Here is a 23,231-nt window from a genome sequence, read left to right on the forward strand (position 1 = left end):
TTTATATCAAATTTTGTATTTGTATCAAATGTGTTTTAAATATCAAAAAAATCATAGCAATTAAGAAAAATTATTCTTCCATTTTTCTCTTTAAAAAATTTTATGAGAACATTCTAAAGAGTTTATGAAATGAGAATTTATTGCCAATTTTAGTAAAAATTTTTTGAAAATATAATTATTAAAAATATTAAGATCATTAATATATATTAACATTGTACAAAAGTAAATCTGTTCTGTATCTTGACTTATTTTTCAAACATATTCTTAAAATAATAAAACTTATTTTTTTGTACTTAGCAAATTTCTTTTATATATAAAAAGAATAAACATGTTTTGTTTACTAATACAATATTTATTGCAAAATTTCATTTAATAATTTGAGTCTGTAAAATTTTATTATGTTTTTTTAATTAAATTTGTATATACAAAATTAAAATGAAAAAAAAAATAGATTCAATTTTCTAATACTTTATTAATTTTTCCTGGAATTGAACTTTTATTTTTATGAATATATCTTCATTGCTACTTTATCATAACATCAACATCATTTTTATTATTCTTTATATCAAATTATTAGAAATAATAATTCTTATCTCGTTTTTTATTTAATAAAAATTATAAATCTTCATAGATGTTAACTGTAAAGTATAATAAATATATATTTTTATTATTTAATTTTCATGAAAAAATTTTATAATATTAAATAATTAAATTTAAATAAAATTTTGAATAAAATTGAAATTTAAAAATTAAAAATAAGTTAAAATAAATATAAATATTAATATTGATAATATACATTTTTCGTTTTTTTTTAAATTATTAACAATTCAAGAATTGTAATATTATATATAAAAAAACTTTACCTTGCATTATAATGATGTACAGGTTTGCGATAAAGTTCAAAAGCACTTCCCCTTTGTTCCCTGCTTCCAGCAAGATCTAATCCACTTGGTTCTCTATTATGATTTGGACTCGTTGGAAAATTTTGTCCAGATGCATTATGGCTATTGTTTATAACATATCCATTGTGATTAACATTATTTCTATTATGCGAAAGACCTAGATTTAACTGACTGGTACTATTACTATGATTATGAGTCGACATTGGTGGGGTACAATGCGCATGTGTATGACTCAAATTATGATTATGTGCTGGTGTAGAAAGATTTAAATTATGATGAGAATTCCCAAGATTTGAATCATGACGATTTGGAGATGGAATATTATAATAATATTGTCCACTATTTCTTTGAATATTATTGATATTTTCTACCTAAAATAAAAAATTCTCATTTCTTTTTTATTTTTGCATTTAAAAAAATAATAAATTTTCTTACATGAGAAGTTGCAATGGAGTAGCTTTTTGAATGCTGATGTATATTATTTCCTTCATTTCCATTATTTTCTGGTTGAGTTAAATTTGCTTGTGGTGGCCTATAATTTTTTGGTTTTGGAGGTGGTATAGGCTTATATGACCCTCCTGATTTATTATTTTGTGGTAACGTTATCGATTTGTAATCAGTTGTGCGGCTATAATATACAAAGCAAAATATTCTAGCATATAAAAATATAATAGATACATATATAAATAATAATAAAAATTAAACATAAAAATTTAATATAGAATAAATTAATAATATAATAAAGTAGTGTAATATAAAATATATAAAATAAAAAGAATTTAAATAAAAAATTTGCAAAAATTTTAATAATATTAAAAAATTAAGAATAATTATATAATTAATCTTTTTATAGTGAATAATAATAAAAATACATAGATGTTTTCTATGACATTTATGCATAAAATTAAAGATAATAAAAAAGTATAAATTAAGCATTCAAACTAAAGTATCTTCATTAGAAATATAAATTCTATAAGTTCTCCTCAGTGGTCGAGATTTTCGCATCATCATTCTAGAATATAAAGAAGAAAGATAAAGAAAAAATTGTTTAAAAAATTACCACATTTTCATATTTGAATTTTTTTCTGTGTAAAGATAATAAATTTTATATATATATATATAAAATTAACTCTTTATGTTTTTTTCATAATAAATTCATACCTATATTTGGCATAATCAGTTCTTGGCTGTGAATCGTGATTTGGAATTGGTTGTGCTGTCGATCTAGTGAATCTGTAAGGATCATGTGGTCTTGTTGGTGCACTAGTCTTTAAATCATCTGGAACATTAGGACCCAATCGACCAGTAGATGTATTTAATCCTGATGTTCCATAATTATTATTTCCATTTGTATTATTATAGGAATCATAAGAAGACATACTATCGTAACTTCCCTATAAACACATGGTAAAACAATAATAAAAATATCACAATAACTTTAATTAAAAATAGAATGATTTTAAACTATTTTACCGCTTTTGGTTGAGTTCTTTCAAGAGAAGATGTGGCATTAGCTTTAAGAGGCGTCGCATTGATATAGTTTGCAACATCCAATATTGAATCTGCTTTATTCAGCAATCGTTCTTGGGCTGATCTTCCAATAGTATTTCTTTGCTGTTGATTATTTGGTTTTGCATTACGATCTACTCGTGGAGGTAAATCAGGAGGACTATGATGAGAAGATCGTGGTTCAAAACCAGCCAAATATTCTGGTGATCCCGATTGATTGCTTACTTGTCCAGATAATGAAAATCCGTACTTTCCTTCTCCTATTCCTCCTTGTGACCTTCTTTTTGGTTGTTCGAAAGATTGCTAAAAAAAAATTAATATAGAATTTATTTAATATTATTTATTAATACATATATTTATATAATATAATATACATATAATATATCAATATAATTTTATATAATTTTAAATATTACAAAATTATTATAATTCAAGAAATTTATATATTCAATTTTTATATATTCAATTTAAGTTAATTATTAAAATTAACTAACTTGATAAGTAGTCGAATATGGTGGTGGTGGTGCAGCAATATCATCTTGTGTTGCAATGCTTGGATCAGAATTGCTTTTCAATCTGGATGGTGCACCTAGAGCACCTGATAATGCTGGTGGCGGGCTGAGTTCCAAATCACTCTCCGGAGAGGAAGCATAGGAGAGGCGAGAAGTCATCGGGAATAGGAAGTCATCCGAGAGTGCTTCTTCCGGCTATCATCGCAGGACACAGAGGACAACACGTTACAGAGGTTTATGCTTTATTTAATCCTTTCAGACATTTTTATATTTAATTATAATTAATAACTTAAAAAATATTGATCATATTTTATTAAAAAAAATTGTTTATTGAAAAATTGTCAAATATTTTAATTACATTATTTTTATATAAATATCAATATAAAAATCAATAAAAATATTTTTTTTGTAGGAAGAGTGTCTGAAAAGATTAAAATTGAAACAAAAAACAAATACTTGCCATTCAATTAAGCTTAATTCTGAAATTCAGTTAAAATACTTTGAAAATTATAAAGCAGATTATAACGAAAATGATTTATATAAAAAAATGGAATAAAATGTTTGTAATATAAAATATATTATAAAGATGTTCTAATTTGATCTCTTCAGGTAAATATGTCAAAAAATATAAAAAATACCAAAAAAATATTTGAAACAAAATTTCTATGATATCAAGAACAAATACTATTATCATTTTTTACAATATTCTCGAACAGATCAAACTTATGAAAATCAATATCAAATTTTGAAATTAAAATCTATACAACATAGTAATTCTATTTATTTTACTATATTACAGCTTACGAATCATTATCTAAACATGTTTTTAATAATCGTTTCAAAATATAAGTTTTTAAAATTGACATACAGATATTTGTATCATTCAATATATAATGCAGTGAGATTGTATATTTGTTCAAAAAGATTACAATATCAAATAAATGATAACAGAATTTATCTCTGGCTTATATTGCTTTTGTTTCAAAAAATATTAATTATTAAAAAATATTATATATAAAAATTTTTCAACGAAAATATATAAAAATTATATTTTAATTTGCTTAAAAATAATAAATCATTTAATAATTACATTTTAGTAATGGATGATTGGTGAAAAAAATTTCTTTAAAATCTAATTTTATAATTATAATAATCTAACACATTATTTATTATTTTATTATTTATTTTTATAAATTTCATATTTAAAAAATATCAATTAAAAATTTATAATTTAAAAATTTAAATCTAAGAAATGGCTTATTATTTTTAAATTAATAAAAAATTTATTATTTAAAAAACAATAATAATTTTTATATTATTATAAACAGCAATAAACAATATAATTTTTATATTTCTTATTCTTAATTAATATTTCAAATCTATAATCAATTTTTGTTAAAAAAACATAATAAATTATATAATATAATTTGTTTCTTTTTTTTTTTGAAAGAATGAATTACATTTTCAGATATATGTCAATAACGATATATTATTATTTTCATTATTAATTATATTATTTAATTATATATTATAATTATATCATTTAATGAATTTTCATGAATTGAAGATGTTTATTTCTCTTGATTTCGCTATTTAGTTTATTGCTAAAAAAATATTTCAAAGCTTTAATACTTTTTTCCAAAATATAAAATTATAAAATATTTTCTTGACTAGTTTTTAATAATTTTTATATTTATAAAAGTTGTAACATATTATAAGATTATTTCATTTAAAATAATAATTTATAATGATTTATGCTAAAGCTATGAAAACTCAGCTCATGCGAATTAAATTGAACATAAAATATAAGGTATCTTGAATATTTTAATTTAAATTAGAAAGTTTTTCATGAATTGAAATAATAAATTTGATTATATGACAATGTTTTATATTTTTTATTTATAAATAAATATTTTATTTGCACATTTAAAATAAATCAAAATTTTTCTTCATAAAGATAATTTTTTTTTTCATGTTCAATGTTCTAAATATTCAAAAAAATATACGTATCATTTTTTGAAAATTAATAATAATCAAGACACCTAATTAGGAAAAGCAGGATTTAAATATAGCCGAAAAATTGCTCACGGACAACATCAGAAGTTAAAGACGGATAAGAAGGTAATGAAAATAACTTATCCGTTTGATATGTATCATTTTCGTTTATGTCATGATATATGGTTTCCCTAAAAATTGGAGGGGGAGGGGGAAATAAATCACGAGGGTCACTGGACGAATAACATGGCTCCCAAGTCATTTGTCGACCATATAATGGCTATAATAAATTATTAAAAAATAATTTCACCAATATAATTCTATTCATTTCCAGAATTTTCATTTATACGATGTCTGAACTTATTCTTAACATTTATATGTAAACAAGAATCTCATTTGGTTTTTTATATACAATTTCGGATTGTACAAATTGTACAAGTGAATAGGTAATTTTACATGTAATAATAATTTTGAAAAAAAAGAATAAAATTTTTTTGGACTCTTCTTTTTCAATTAAATCAATTTTGAAAATTTTTCAAATATAAATAAAATTGTTTAATTTCAAATTGAATATAAATAAATTATCTATTGGAAGTTATTTCATATAAAAAAATATTGAATCAAATTTTATCATTTAAATCATAGTTTTTGAGAAAATTAAGATAATGCATTGAAATATACAAGATATCAAGAAAAAATTGGGACAAAATTTATTAATATTAATGAGATTAAATAGATAAAAAAAAACTTTTACATAAACTAAGATCTGAAAATGATTTATCAAAGAATTATAAATATTCAAAAATTTCTAGAAAAATTTCCAAATATATTGCATAAAAATATTCTATTTTTTTTTTAGACTTTTAAAATATGAATTAAATTTCTTAATAAAAAATTTCTTCAATATTAAATAAAATATTCTATAATAATTTATTTGTATTCAATTGAAAATTAACCAAATTTACTTATATTTGAAAAATTTTTATTTGTATGAAAATTAAATTTTAAACGAAAAAATTATATTAATTTTTATATGTAGAATTACCTTTTTGGTTACTTGTGTTATCCTTATATTCTATATGTATAAGAATAAAATAATAAATTAGAATAAAATTAAAAAAATATTTTTTAATTAATTTAATTAATTATTTAAAATTATTCCTTGTATATGATAAAAATAATTAAGGAATTAAAGAACTTTCTTACCTTAGTTTGACTCATCCAAAGTAATCCTTGTTGTTGTCGATCGATTAATTCTCTTAATTTTCGATACCAAGCTTCCGGCGTGGTTAATGTAATCATTGCGCTAAAAATATGACTCCAAATTTTATCTAATTTTTGACATTGTTCCAAAAGTTTTTTACTACTTTTATGTGCCGATCTGAAGTCAAAATTTAAAATTGTTTATTTATATATCTGAGAATACATCAAACAAAAATACATGAATTATTTATTTCATAAACATATACTTAGGAACTCCAGCACGCATTTCTTTGATAATCTGTTTCGTTTCAGCTTTTAAAAAAATAACTATGGGATAGAACTGCGCATAATTCAATCGATCTACGGCATTTGGAGTGATATCCAATAAAGCATGTTTTCCTCGATCCATAACTTCTCTAATAGCACTAAGTCGAATGATACCTGATGACTTCATATTCTTCCCAACATTATCATCTAATTGATTTTCCATTTCTGTAAATAAACAAATAATTTCTGTAATTTTTTAAAATTAATTTTGATGAATTATTAATTATTAATTGATTGAAAATTTTCTATTTACGTGGAGATGTAAATTTATCAGGAAAATCCTTTAACAACTTTTCTCTAGCTAAATCTGCAATAGGACCAAACAATACTACAGGTCTCACAAATCCTGGATGTCTTAAAATTACTCTTTCATAAGCTGGAAATTTGCTAACACTATCTGAAAATACTACATCATCCCAATGATCCTAAAAATTATAACAAAGAAATGTAATGATTAATAATTAATTATTCAATAAATTATTTCAAGATTTTTATTAATCAAATAAAAAAAAAACTTACTCTACCAAGAGATTTAGAACGTCTATGACTGCTTCTTCTTCTTCTAAAGAAACTACCTCTACTTTCACTGGCACTCATTTCTTTCTTTGTTGCATTAAACTGCGCAGTTGCTAATTCTTCAGCACGAGCTTTATTTGGAATAATTCCTTTTTGTACTTCCTGATTATTTCTACCAATACGGAACACTTGCCACGAACCCACAACACCGTTGTGTAGTGTATCTATAACATGAAATACATCTCCACTACGAAAGCTCATTTCTCCTTTTTGTGGTTGTTCGTAATGGAAATGAGTTCTGTAATATTGTATAAAATTTCTTTAAATAAATATCAATTTATATTATGTATTATGTATTATGTAATATATATTATTTATTACTTTATTTAAGGTTTAATTAACATTTACTTTATATGAAAAGAATCACCCTTTCCAGATGCTATTACTTGATCGTATTCCTGTCGTCGATGTTGGACAATCAAATCGATTTGTTCTTGAAGACTGAGTAAAAAAAGAACAGCTTCTTCTCTTGTTACTCCTTTCATATCCATATCATTTATCTATAATTTTTTTTATTAAATATAATACAAATAAAGATTTTATATATATTTATATATAATGTACGTATAGTTTTTTTATTTTAAAAAAAGATCAATAAAATTTTACCTTTAAAATTTTATCTCCAGGTTGCAAACCTTGAAGGGAGGCTGGACTTCCTGTTTGAACGGCCGTTACAAAAACACCGGTTTCATTTCCACCGCTCAAACGAACACCCACTGATCCTTCTTTTTGAAAAGTAATAAATCGAGGATCAGGCCTAAATTTGAATTAATATTACTTGTATAATAAATCTTTTATAAATATTGACAAACAATTACTGTTTGAAAGATATAACTTACATTGGAAGTTTATTCCTAGTCAAATCTTCATCATATAATTGTCTTCTTGTGCTATAATAATCTAAATAGATTTTTTTTATATATAATATTTTAATATTTAAATAATTTAAAAATGAACAAAAATATTGATATTTAATAACTTTAGTGAAAATTTCACAATATTTTTATATGTATATTTTATATATTGTAACTATAAAAATTAATATTATAATATATATAGTATTACATATATTATAATATATATAATATTATATAATTAATAATAATTATATAAATAAATTTTCTGATAAAATCATACCTTCTGCTCTGGGAGGTGGTGGTCTAGGAGGATCTACAGTAGGAGTTGCAGGAAGATCTAACTGACTAAGAGAAACATCCATCAATGGTCCTCTAGCGCGACCTCTAGGAACAAGGTTGCTCTTATCTTCTATTGGTTGTCTTGTTGGTGGTGGAACATATAAATTTTGGCTACTATAACTCGTACCAGAAAGATATTCTCCAGTTTCGTTTTTTGTTTGCTGTTGTATATGGCAACAGGAATTGTCTCGAGTTACTACAATAGATAATTTATCTTTACATTGATCCATTAATTTCTTAGCTTCTTTTAAACTCATATTGTCTGTAGCTACACTGCCAATTCTTGTTAAAACATCTCCTGGTTTTATTGTTGTATTTTCTCGAGTAACTTCTTTGACATAAAGGCGACAACCGAGAACAATTCCAAAATCTAAAAAAATATTTTAGAATAAGTATTATTATATATATGATAAACTTAATATAGATACATGTTGAATAATTAATTTTAAAAGACTTTCTTAAATTTAAATAAAATTAAAATATTATAATGAATGTATATTGCTAATATCTATTTACATATATATTATTACTATTACTACTAAAAATCATAATCATTATTTTAATTACCATCTTTTTTATTATTTCTTGTTAAAGTCAATCTATGACTTTGAAGAGTAAAATTTCCTATATTTCCAGAAGAATTTGATGAAGCTCTACGTTTGACAACTAATAAAACTGTTGATCCGGAATCTCTGAGAACGCGAATTGCTGCTCCATAATCAGCACCTTCTAATGATATTCCATTAGCGGATATTATACGATCATTTACTCTAAGAAATAAAAAATACATTGTTAGATAGTCTATTAATATATTATTTAAAAATTAATTATAAAATTATTATAAAATTAATTAATAATTTATTAAAAAAAATAATTATTTATATTAATTTAAAAAGTAATTATATTATAAATTCCATGTTTTATATCTATTATTTATTATTATTTCATAAATTTTAAATTACAATTTTATATATATATATATATATATAAATATTAATATATTACATGTAACAAGAAAAATATTGATATAATAATTATATATATTGAAATAATAATTACATAAAAATATAAATAGATTAATAAATAATTATACTATTCATTATAAATAATTAAAAGAAAAATATTTAAATAATTCAAAAAGCAACAAAAGAAACATCTGATCAAAAAAAAGTTTTGATTGATTTTTTATAAATTATTTTCATAAATATTATTACTGTAATTTTCCTTCAGCTGGTCCAGCTTTTAAAACATCAGAAATTGCAATAGCAGGATCGCCATTAGTGAAATGAGGATTATCTCGGCCACCAGAAACAGCAATACCGAACCCATAACCGGGAACTCTAGTAACAGTAACATGATGAATTTCCCATCCTCTGTCTCCGTTCTAAAAAATTTTTATATAAAATATTTAATTGAAATTCGATGAAATTTAATTTATAATTAAATTTATTTTTGTGATTTATATATTATAGTATATAAATATAGCATGTCATATTATTAATTATAATTATTTATATAATTTATATATATAATTATTTTGGAGCATATTTATATTAAATTTTAATGAAATTTTATCTAATTTATTAGATGATAAGATTTCAAAAAAAACCAGTGGAATAGATAATTGGATGAAAATTCTAAGGATTCACGTTAACAAGATTCTTATTATGCTTAACACATATTTAACTTGAACTCAATCTAAAACTACGTTTTATTTTAAATCGAATATAGTTCATTTTTATCTTATTTTGGAATTTGAATTAGATCTTATAATAACAATATAAATACAGATTTAATTTTCAAAAATATCTTTCAAAATATAAAAACTGTAACAATATATTTTTATGAATATGTTTAAAAGAAATTTAAAAATATTTTTTAGTCTTTGTCTTCCTTTAATTATGGATTTTTTAATAATAATATTAATTTTTTAATAATAATATTTAATAATAATAATAATATTTATAATAATAAATATAATAACAAAATTATTTTCAAATTTTTTTATTTATTTTTTTAAAGAATAGTGATATTTTTAGGATTTTCATTTTCAGAATATTTATCAGGATATTTATAATAATATTTATGATATTATTCCCACCTGTGCATCAGTTCCACTAGAAGTATTATGAAGAATATTATGTGTCGTCGAAGGTGAATTCGGATTCCCCGAATTTCCGACATTCACATTATTATCGTTTCTATCCATTCTTGTATACTGGAAAACTTTATCTTTGAGAATCCGATGTTTTTCTTCTTGATATTAATAAAGTATCATTTGCATGTATCATTTGATCGATATATGCATTCTTATGTTACAGATGCATTTTTATTTTATTAAGAATTTTTGTCAAAAATATTTAAATACGAAAGTTTATTTTATTTTTATTATTTTTTATGTTCATGTTTTCATGTTTTCATATTTCATGTTTTCATAATTTCTTTATCTACATAACACTTAAATTTAATGTACATAGTATTTTTAACAAATAAATAATATGAATATAATTGTGCAATTTTTCAATTTTTAATTTTAAAATTTAAAAATGTTTATTTTGAAATTTTTCTCTTTTCATCTCATATTTTTTTTCTTCCTTTTTTCTGATAAAAATTCTATTCAATTTATAGACACTTTTTTAATTATTTGACATATTCGATATTTTTTTATTCTTTCTTTGTAAAATAATCGTTTTTATAAAAATTTTTTTAGAAATATCATAATAAAATTTTTCTTTTAAACAAACTTCGTCTTATTTTATTAAAAAAGAAAGAAAGAAAAAAATGTAATCATATAAAAATTAATATTTTTGATTCATTTGTTCGTTGGCTATTAAGTGTCTCTTTTTTACCAGAATTTATATGTATATATATATCAAGCGTAAGAATAACCAAATCTACATGTATTTTTTAGATATATCCGTTTTGTATTTTTTGTTTTTTCCTATATATCCACTCTGTTTTTTTTCTTTTTTTTTATATTTTAATTATATTCTTCGATATATTCTTCTAATTATATATGTTATTTTGCAATATTATTGTATAAAGAATTGTAATATTGTAAAAATTCTTTATTGTATAAAGAATTGCACGACTTCATTTTTAATAAAAGAGTTTTTCTGCATTTTGTTCTGTATATGATGGACGCAACATACAAACAATCCAAAGCAACATGTAGTTATGGAATTCCATTTTCCTTTCGAGTAGTCAGACCTTCACTTTCCTCATCGTCCTAATTCCATATTTTTGCAAATCGGGTTTGTTCATTGATCTTGAACATTTTAATTAATTCAACCAAATTTTAATATCAAATTGTTTATTTTTTTTTTTTGGTTTGTTTTATATATATGTTTGAAATTAGTATATTTTTAACGATAATTTTTATCATTTAGAATATTGTTTATGTTTAATATTCATTTAAAAATGTTTAAAAATTTTATTATTTAACTCTTCCACATAAACATTTTTTCTCTTAACATAAAATAATTTTTCGATTATTAATTCTATTAATGTTATAATATTAATAGTTTTATATTTTAATATTAAATTCAAATTAAACAAAAATTTTTTGATTTAAATTATATTTTCCTTGAAATTTAATATAGTAATTATTTTTACTATATAATATATAATTTTTTTTAGTAATCCTTTTGCTAATTTTCAATAAAAGTTAAAGAAATTTTTAATCTATAGTTTTACTTAGTCTTTTTATACCAGTGTCTGTTATGTTATTTACATAAAATTAAGTTTATATAAATCATAAATATATACAAATTAAAAAATTTAAAATAATAAATTTTATTATTAAAAATTTTTCTTCTCTTTCTTTCCTTTAAATTTCAAAGCAAAATTTCTAATTAAAAATAAATTATTTCCCATCTTTTGCTAAATCGTCACAGGATATTAAATCGAAATTAATTTTTTAAATTTTAATATATATATATTTATATATATTATATATTGAAAATAAAAAACTTTAGAAGATAAAAAATCGAGTTGCATTCGAAAAGTCACTACGTTGTCAGTAGAGAACAAATTCCAATCATCCAAGTCACCCTCGACCAATAAAAAGAATGATTGAAAAAATTTTCAAAAAGCAAAAAAGCATCACAATTACTTTACCAGCAATGTTTTATTATAAATTATTTAGTGAGAATTTTCGAATTATTAAAAATACTTATTGATTTCGTAAAATTTATTATTTATTACAAGTTAGGTATTTAATCGATTATTGATATTGAGAAATATTGAAAAAAAATTGATTTTGAAATATTGAAAAATTGATAAAATAATTATTCGAAATTTTTAATAATTTTCGAATAATGCAAAAAAGAAAGGAAAAGATACTAAATGCATCGGGAAATAACATGTTTTACAATTAATGTTCTAATTAAACAAAAACATTTTATATATTAAAAAACTTGATGAAAATTTCATAACAAAATTAAGAAAAATCTATATTTTTTCATCAAATATCTGAGGAGCCATTAAAATCTTCGGAATAAAAGAAAGAAAGATTTGTAATATTCGATGACAAAAATTTCAAACATCTCACTATTATAACTAAACATAGAATTTCCGTCCATCCAAAAATCAAAAATCAAAAATTCCACAATATGTTTTGTAACAGAAATTCTTCTATCGATATTCCAAATTACACTTTTAATCCACTAAACATTAACATTACACGTAAACTGAAAAACAGCACTAACACTTACAATTACTCAGTTCACTTCAAACCACTCAAAAACATATTAAAAAGTTGTATTTATTTAAAAAATTATATGCATATCGGGAAGCAGAAAAATTCTTATATTAAAGATCGTAGCTTCGAATGTAGCTTGGCTAGGACAGGCTGTAGGTCGACGCAAATCGGATGAGAAACGGGCTTGGCGGTTGCGGGGAAAAGTATGGAACTTGCTTGAGTGAATGTGTCGCGGATAGTAGTAAATGGAGAAGGGGCATGACTGCACGACGGACCTGCACTAGAGGACCGGGGAATAGTGGGGGAGACAGTATGTGCATGCCTACACACCGGTTTTCGGCTTTATTGTGATTGTAGTGATTGTAGTGATGGGCCCGATTTCATAGTATAAAGATGTATTAAATATTTTGATTTATTAATTTCATAAGTATAATATTTGTAATAAATTCATAATTTGCTACATTGCTTATTATATAATTTAATATTAAACAAGATATATGAAATAAAATAATTGTTAAATATATTTTAATATATTGTTTTAATATTATTTTATCATTCTATCATTTATAATAATTATTCATTATTTTTAATCTTTTTTCTATTGTAAAAATTAAGAATAATGTAATATTGTTATTTTATTATATTTTTCAAATACAGTAATAATTAATACAATTTTTTATTTTTAATATGTATAATATAAATGATAATACTCGATTTTATTTAATTTTATAATTTTATACATTAAAAGATTAACTTTATATCTATTTATCTACTTATAACTTTAAATTAGCTATAAGTAGATTATAGTTAAATATATAATTAACAAGGCTATTATTATTATTGATCCGATTATATCAAGTTTATCATGATTTAATTTCAATATTTATATTTAGATTTTATATTTGGATAAAGTTCTGAAAGCTTTCCCAAGTGATCAATTGACATTTTAAGTGGAATTCAGAGAGAATGAAAAAGTCCGTTAAAATTTTAGTTATTATTATTTTAATTATTTATTAGCTTTCAAAATATTAATGAAAAACTTTCAATATTATACATTGAATTTTATTTATATAAACATGATTAAAATTCATTGTAAAAGTCATCAATACATTGTAAAAGTCATCGTCTGATAGCTAATTTCTATAGGGTATCATATATAAAATTTTTAATTATTTTAATGAAAAATCGCAAGTATAATACAATATTAATTTAATGTCGAATATAGGATCATTTCTATTCAAAGTGAGCTGAAAATAATAATAATTATCACATCTATATATATCAATAATAATTATATAATAATAATTATCATAATTATTATATCAAATGCTTTTTTTCTCTAAATTGATTTTTTCTATTCTCATTTATATCGTATTTAATACTTGATAAGTCAAATGTGTTTAATTTTTTGAGAATAAGAAATCAGATTACTAGGATTACTACAATGAAAACTGTTATATTATAATATAATTATTATATATAAGTAGCGTTTGGATAATTAGCATTCAATATGCAGTTTTCAATGTATAATATCGAAAGTTTTTTATCAATTCAGAAACTAATAATTATTTGAAATTGAAATGTGAATGAAATAAAATTTTATAAAAAAAAGTCTATTTATTACCCTTCAAACTCCTTTTGTGAATTTCAACTGAAGCCTTTCAATTAAAGTTTAAAATATGATTCATTCTTTTTTGAGGAAAAATTAAAGTGAAAAATAATAATAATAAAATCTTTCATACAATATAAACTTTTCTCTTTGCAACTTGCAATTTCCATATTTTATTATTTAGAATTAGAATTTTTAAATTGAACATATGACTCTGATGGACAAACAAATTATTATTAATAATTTATTATTTACAAATTAAAAATATTTGTTTATTAAATTATTAAATATTTAGGTAATTATTAGAAAAATGGTATTAATATATACAATAAATATTTCAATAAATATCATCAAATATAAGGAATACTTTTAAAAAAATAGTCCTTATATTATTATATATTATATTTTCAAATAATAAATAAAAAACTAATCAAATATTGAATACTTCAAAAATTAAACTTCATATTTTTTAATACAAATGCATCTTAGTTTTGACTTTTCTATATTATTATTGTTGATTAAAAATAAATGATCTAATCATATTTATACATTTAATCTAAATTATATATGTATATATGTAAAATATATATAAAAATATTTATTAAAGAGATAAAAATATATAATAACTAATATATTTTATTATAATATTTTATTATTAATAAGTTGAAAAGAAAGAATAAATTTTTTTATATAAAAAAATTTTATATATATTTATATAGAATTACTTTTTATCAATAATTCATTTGTATTTAATCAGAAATTAATTCACAAATCAATTTTATTTTATAGTTAAAAATTTTTCAAACATTTATTCGAAAATGAAGAATCAAATAAAAAAATTGTATACACATTTATATTATATATAATTTTTTTCAATTTACTTTTCTATGAGAAATTATTTCTTCTCCGGTTATACTATAAATAATAGGATATGATATATATTTCGTAAAACAAATATTGTAAAATCAATTAATAATTTACAAATAGTTGATTTCTTTTCTATACTGAATTATTTTAAAATATAATTAAAAATATAAACATTATATTTATATATACACATATATAACATATAATATAATAGAATATTATATAAAAAATAAAATTATATTTTTGAAAAACTTTGATCGTCAATCAAAACGAAATTGAGAAAAAGGAATGAATCTTAGATTTAAAATTTTAACTTTAAGAATTTAGTTTAAGATACTTTCGGTATCTTTTATATTTTAATATATTTTAATATATTTTTAATATATTATTATATTTTTTAATATATTTTCGGTATATTGAAGAAATATTTCATGATTTTTTGCAATATATTTTCATATAATAACTTTTACAAATAAATAATACTGTATTTCTTATACAAATGAATAATTTTTTATTGATATTTTATATAAAAGATATAAAAGATTTAGATATAAAAGAATTAAAAGATGATAAATCTTTTTTTATCTTTATTTTATCTTTATCACAGTTAAAATAGTATATGTCTCAATAATATTTTATCATGTATTATTTTTATTCCAATAAGATATCATTTTTTATTTCAATTATATTTAATGTATTTTATGAATAATCAAAGAAAATACATTTATATTGAACAAAAAAAATATTATATATTATTTCACAAATGATATGAAATATATAATATAAAAAATAATATTATAGATACAATATTCATATTGCATTGATCTAATAAAAATAGTTTTGAGAATATTCTGTTTATTAATGCTAGGAGCAGTGTTACTAAGATAAATAATATATTTATTATTTCTATCATATATATTATATTAATTGTACAGATTATATAATTTAAATAAAAATTATAAATAATATGAGAATAATGTGAGATTATCAGATATATAAAATAATGTTGTATATAAATATATATTGGAATATAAATACTTCTATTAATATTGAAATGTTTATAAAATATAAATATATTCTAATATTATGAGTTAATAATGTTAATTGTTAAAATATAAATACTTAATTGCATTGAAGAAATAATTATTAAAATAACTTAGAATTATTTCAAATTTTCTACATAAATATATGTTTTTTGTATGGTGAAATTTATCTCGATATAGTACTATTAATTGTGAGATAACTCAAAAAAAAATTTCATCATGTAAAAGATATTTGATGCATATGTACATACTCATCAATGAATATATATGCTATAAGCGATTTAATATGATTAATTGTTGAAAATAGCTAAATTAGTATTATATAATTAATAAAATAATATTAACAAAACAGTATGTTTAATGCTATCTAACACTTAATTTAATTAATATTTAATTGTTTAATCAAGATTATTTTTTTAACTTAAATTATAAATATTTCATATTATAATATTAAATCATATTATTTGCTTTTAATTAGTTTGCTTCTAATTTAATTGAAAAATATATACTATAAATATTTAGGTATATAATATATTGTATTTATATAAAAACATGTATGTAATTCTATCAGATATTATAGTTATTCAATCAATTTGTGACTATTTTAAAAATTATTTTAAAGATGTATGCATATATATTTTAATTTTTTAATACATATATTAAATATGAAAGAAAATTAAAATATATATAAAAGAATAATACTTGAACTAGAACGACACATTCCAGTTGCTTGTAAGGTGTGTCATATTCCGCTGAAACTTGACTTTTTTTGTATCTTTAATAATGACTTTAAGTCTCATGGCTTAAAATCAATTTAAAATAGCATTTTTTAAAAATTTATTTTAAAAAATTCAGAAAATTTCTTTAAGTTATAAAGTAAATTTTTCTTTAAGTTAGAGAATATTATTTAAAAATTAAATTTTATTTTAGAAAGTACAAAATTTTTTATTTATTTTTATGTTTTTTGATAATGCATTTATCCAAAATATAATATAAGTTTTAATATCAGGAAATCATTTTATTAAAAATTATAAATATTATATAACATAATTTAATATTAATCTAGATCTATTTCTTGGATGTATCTTTTTACATCTTTTGATAAAATTGATAAAATTAAAACATTTAATTTCAATAAACAAAAGTTTAATTTACAATAATTAATATTTCTTGCAATACATATAGGAAACTAGAAACCTGCATTATCAACGTATTGGCATTTATTTCGTGTCATTACGTCTATGTCATTGCTATTGCCAATTATATATTCATTCACATTCATTAATTATATATAAAACAATTATTAAAGCCATAAAATACATATTTTTAAATACTTATAATCTTTAATAAAATGATTTTCTAACATAGATACGTTTAGATTTTATTTATTAAATATTATAAGATAAAAAGAAGTTAAATATTAGATAATACAAAAAAAAATAAAAAAATTTTGTTTTCAAAAAGAAGTTCAGTCTATTTAAATATACACATATATTTTTTCTTACATGATTAATATTATATTTAATTTAATATTAAATATTTGATAAAAATAGACTTATTTTATTAATATTTAATTTATATTTATATTAATATATAATTTATATTTATTAATTTATATTATAAACTATTTTATTTATAAAATATTGTCATTGATAAAATTAATTTTACTTTGAAATTATTCAAAAATAAGTAATTTTAATTGTGTTTATTTGTACAAATTTTGCTTACCTTGTATCTTCTCGGTTTATATTTTCTCGATTGGTTTCCAGCTAAAAGGAAATTATCTTCAAGTACGAAATTTTTCTTTCTTAATGATATTTTTTTTAAATTCTGTTTTTTTTTCTTCTTTTTCCCATGATGAAAAAATATATCGAAAATTTTCATTTCAAAACTATCGATATTGAAGATTTCTCAGTAATGATTTTCGTCAGTAACTATACAAAAATATTTTAATTATATATATATATATATATATATATATATATAAATATTATAATTATATTATATTATCATATTATAATATATTAAGTTAAGATATTAACATTCTGATTATCACATATATTGCATATTTTAGTTGAAAATTTGTAATAGAAATTCACAAAGTCAAGGAAAAATCAAAAATAATAAAATTACATTTAGTTATATTTGTTTTGCTTATTTTGAAAATTAATCAAGTAAGAGCTTATTCCTAATTGAATGTAGCTAAATAATCCATATATAATAAAATAAGAATAAAAATAGAATAAAATTTTATTCTTTAAAGTTTATTTTTGAGAAAATAGAATTGGAATTCATCAATAACGCATTTATTTAATTAGTTATTATTATTATTTAATATTCACTAATCAATGTTACAATTTAATCTTTTAGTAATTATTTAATTGGCAAATAATCAAATTCATATATATTTGATAAATGTTCAAATTTGATTTTTTTTTAAATTTTAATTCAATTTTGTTATTAAAATTGATTTTTATGTTATATTAAACTATATTATTTTTGACTTCTATTTATAGTAAGAATTTTGATTCATTATTTTAATAATATTTTTTTATTAATTTTTGTTTATTAATTTTGGTATTATTAAAATACACTATATTATATATAATGCATTTCTATTGTAAAAAAAGTTTAATTAAACTTACTTCTAATATTTAAGTAGAAAAAATATTCAGTTAAAATAAGACGAACACTAATTTATAGACGAATAATGAAAAATGCACAGAGGAATGATTCGAAATGTGGGCGGCTTCGTAACTTGGCTTATCGAAGCGGGTGTTGCTGATACCAGATGAGCCATGGAATCAGTATAATTCATTGGTCAAACAATCGATCTATCGAGCGAATGAAACCTCAGATTCGTAAACTGATTTCATATTCTTTAAATTATGCGTTTTACATTATTTTTTGCGTATTTATTTTTTATTAAATGAGAAAAAAGTATAATAATTTAAATGAATAAACTCAATTTGTAAAAAACAAACAAACAAAATTTAAAAATGAAAAATTGAAATTTTTCAGATTATTCGTAAAATCATTAATATTGACATTTATCTAATTTTTACTGCTCTATATAATTTGTATTATTTGATCATTTATCCACTATTTAATTTAAAAATAAAAAGATATATTTTAGAGAATTTAAATACATATATAATTATATTTAAAATTATATTATACTTAAAATTATTTATAATTATAGTTATATTATCTAGAATTATTAATTAAATTATCTTTAAATTAAAAAGATTATAATAAATTATAATTATATATAATTACATATATATAATTATATATATATATATTAAATATTTTATAGACATTAAATAATTTTTATGAGATATTGATATAATTGAAAGATTCGTTTTCAACGAAAATATAATTTATTTATAAATATTATTTTTATTTATAAATGTAATTTTATTTATAAACTTTGAATGTATAAAATATTCGTCTCTTGAAAAAATGATAAGAAAAAAATTTTTGAATTCTTTTCATCTTCAATTCTTTTATGAATACATATAAAATATATATGATATTTAAAGTAACCATTAAATAATAATATAAATTAAAGAAATATTTATCTGTTTCTATCTATAAAGATTGAATTTGAAAATTATCATAGATTAGACACTAAAAATTTATTAAACATCAAAATACTGCTATTTGATGATACAAATTCTTTCAACAAATATAAAAAATAGTATGACGAATTTAATTCTGAGAAATACTAATAAATAATAAATATTTTGTTTCCATCAATGAAATTAAAATTATATACTGTTGACTAATTATTTGGAGATCTGAGAAATTAAAAATAAGATCAAATTCACCAATCAATTCACAATTAAGCTCAGTGAATTTAAAATTATCAATATCATATATATTGTCGAATAAAAAAGAAATTATTATTATTATAATGTTGCTTTTAAAAAAGGAAGAAAAAGAAATATTAATGCATCTATTGTAAAAAAAGAATGTTTATCGAATTTTTTGAAAAAATTAGAATGTTCTTAGAAAATTCTTCAATTTCATGAAAATGTTTATTAAATTCGGTAAGCTTTTAAATATAACGAAATCATAATAACAGATGCAAATATGGATATGATTGCTAGCAAAGTTGTCTGTAATATAAATACGTATTTATTCAGTATAATTCATTTACTACGTTAATTTATAAACTTATACATGTATGTATTTTCTTGATTTCCAATAGTCAATAATGATTTTATAATGGTTTTTAAAGAAACTACAAATTGAAATATATGAAAAACAACGAGAAATAATAATATAAAGATGATTATACATATATTTAAAATATAATATTTACGCATATTTAAATTTATTATTATAATTTATTTTTAAATTTTTAATTTAAAAGTATATTTATTATTTAAGTTATTATGTATATTTAAATTTATTATTAATTTATTTTTAAATTTTTAATTTAAAGTATATCTATTATTTAAGTATTAAATACTTATTAAATATTTTAATCTTTTATAAAAATTCTATAAAATTTAATAAAATTAATTTTCTTCTCATTAATATTTACAATATATATTTTATGTAAAATATAAATATAATTAAATAAATATAATATAATATAATATAATATAATATAATTAAATAAATTAAATATAGTTAAATAAATATAAATATAAATTTTTACAATATAAATTTTACATATTGCCAATTAAATAAAATAAAAATAAAAAAGTTTTTTTTAATTTTTTTCTATTTTAAAAATTTTTATAAATAGAAAATTTTAATTGATAACTATTTTAATATTATATCATATAAAGAGAATAAATCAATTAAAATTATTGATTTTTAACTATTCATTAAATATTCAGCTCGCAAAATAATTACTTACATATATCTCATCTATAGTTAATTATATATTTCTTTTTTAAATATTTATTTTTACTGTTTCCATTATATGTTATGTACAAGATATCTCAAAAACTTTAAATTTCTAATTTTTTTGAAAATTATTATCAAAAATTAAAAAATTCTTTAAAAATTTCCTAAAACATTAAAACCAAAATTCAAATTTATTTTTATTTTTGAAATTAAATTAAATTTAATTGCATTATAGAGATAATATTAAAATAAATAATGAATTTTATAACATGATGATTACATATAAATAAATTGATTGCTATTTAGTACTTATATGAGTAAATTTATTTATTACTTTAATGAGATATCTAGTATAATTATAATAATACAATTATATAATTAATGTTAATAATTAATTAATTATATAATTAATGTCTTTAATAAATATTTCTTCCCTTTCTAGTATGAACAATATTTATATTGTAACATAAATAAAAATTTTTACAAAAATTAAGTTCAGAAATGAAAATCCTAATATATAATTGTTCAAAAATATTTTCTTTCATTAAAGAAAAATTGTTCAAAATAATACTAATATTATATAATAATAATAACTATAATAACTATAATATAATAACTACATTTGTTCGTTTCTATAATTCTTTAGAAAATAAATATAGAAAAATTTTAATTTAATCATATGATTTTTTTTAAATAATAAATATAATTCTTTTTTACTGTTTTTAATATAACATATTGATATTTTAATGTATTTCTTTTTTATTTACATGTCTTATAATAGTTTCACAATAATAAACATAAAAGCTATAATGTCGTCATATATATACGTTGATATAAATATAACAACGCTTAGGGAAAATAATACAACATATCGAAAAATTAATTTTATTTATTTATTTTTTTATGACATTGTCATGCAATTTATTAATTAAGTTTAGAAGGTTAAGAAAAAAAATCTTCGCAAATTATTTGCATAATTTATAGAAAAAATTTTATTTGCTCCAATATTGTTAAAATAAATGAATATATTTTAAATGATGCTAAAAGTATTGAATGTAAAAATCATTTATGAAAACATAATAGAAATCTCTTTAAGTAATTAAATATTTTAATTTAACATTGGAGCCATACAAAATTACTGTTGTAAAAAAATTTACTCTTAAATTTCTATTTAAGTCAAATATCTCTTAAAATTATTTTAAACATTTATATTAATATAACAATATAATATATTGAGAAACTGGGTAGAAAATAATTTAATTTCCAAAAAATACAATCATTTAATTATTCTTTTTTATAGAAAATAATATCAAAAAAATAAATTAGTAATATTTTATTTTTTTAACAAAAAATATTTTTCATTATTTTGTCTTTTACAATATTCAATATACCAATTATATTATATTTTTATTTAAATAATAATTGCTGTCCCAATTTCTCTAATATAATTAATTAATTATAATTATAATGTTAACATAATATTATAACATAAAAAACATAACACGTAAAAAATATATTAACGAAATTTAACAAAATAATTTTAATATATTTTTATCTTTTTCTTCTTTTTAAAAAAATTAAAAAACCTATCATCATATGAACTAAACAAATGCATAACATGTCATGATGACAATAAGCCTTCAATACTTTCTTAAAAATAGTACTTACAATCTGTTGACACATTAATACGCAATGTATTGCGAAGAAGAATTTTCTTATAATATAAGATGATATACGACAATGATAGAATGAAATCAAGAATTTGATTTCTAATGGAATCGTAATTTTTTTTCTTTTCTTTGATATAGGTCTTGTTAACAGTAATACAATCGTATTCGCAATTTTCTATGAACACGTTATATCAACACAATAAAATATATGTGCATATAACTACTTAAGAATTATTACAGAATCGCTATTTTTT

At 19.4% G+C, this 23,231-nt stretch overlaps 1 protein-coding gene across 11 annotated transcripts; it reads right to left on the minus strand.

The window, feature by feature from the left end:
- Nucleotides 1–331: 331 nt before the first annotated feature.
- LOC108001404 (tight junction protein ZO-1) lies at nucleotides 332–19,160 on the minus strand. 11 transcript variants are annotated; one of them, XM_062075669.1, is made up of 18 exons: nucleotides 19,087–19,160; nucleotides 18,170–18,375; nucleotides 9,435–9,604; nucleotides 8,788–8,990; nucleotides 8,162–8,590; nucleotides 7,864–7,924; nucleotides 7,631–7,781; nucleotides 7,373–7,524; nucleotides 6,968–7,262; nucleotides 6,702–6,873; nucleotides 6,388–6,613; nucleotides 6,125–6,299; nucleotides 2,906–3,118; nucleotides 2,376–2,714; nucleotides 2,064–2,296; nucleotides 1,338–1,530; nucleotides 864–1,273; nucleotides 332–638 (listed from the first exon to the last, which is right to left on the minus strand). In XM_062075669.1, exons 2-18 carry the CDS (start codon nucleotides 18,323–18,325, stop codon nucleotides 635–637), a joined length of 3,582 nt encoding a protein of 1,193 aa, XP_061931653.1. In that variant the 5' UTR covers nucleotides 18,326–18,375; nucleotides 19,087–19,160; the 3' UTR covers nucleotides 332–634. The 11 variants fall into 11 exon arrangements, with proteins under 11 accessions (XP_061931653.1, XP_061931655.1, XP_061931654.1 ...); XM_062075671.1 differs by lacking the exons at nucleotides 18,170–18,375; nucleotides 19,087–19,160 and adding exons at nucleotides 10,322–11,688; nucleotides 12,773–13,197; XM_062075670.1 differs by lacking the exons at nucleotides 18,170–18,375; nucleotides 19,087–19,160 and adding exons at nucleotides 10,322–11,937; nucleotides 12,773–13,175.
- Between the last annotated feature and the right edge of the window lie 4,071 nt (nucleotides 19,161–23,231).

Source organism: Apis cerana, linkage group LG5 (assembly GCF_029169275.1).
Source record: "Apis cerana isolate GH-2021 linkage group LG5, AcerK_1.0, whole genome shotgun sequence".
NCBI classification, from domain to species: Eukaryota; Metazoa; Arthropoda; class Insecta; order Hymenoptera; family Apidae; genus Apis; species Apis cerana.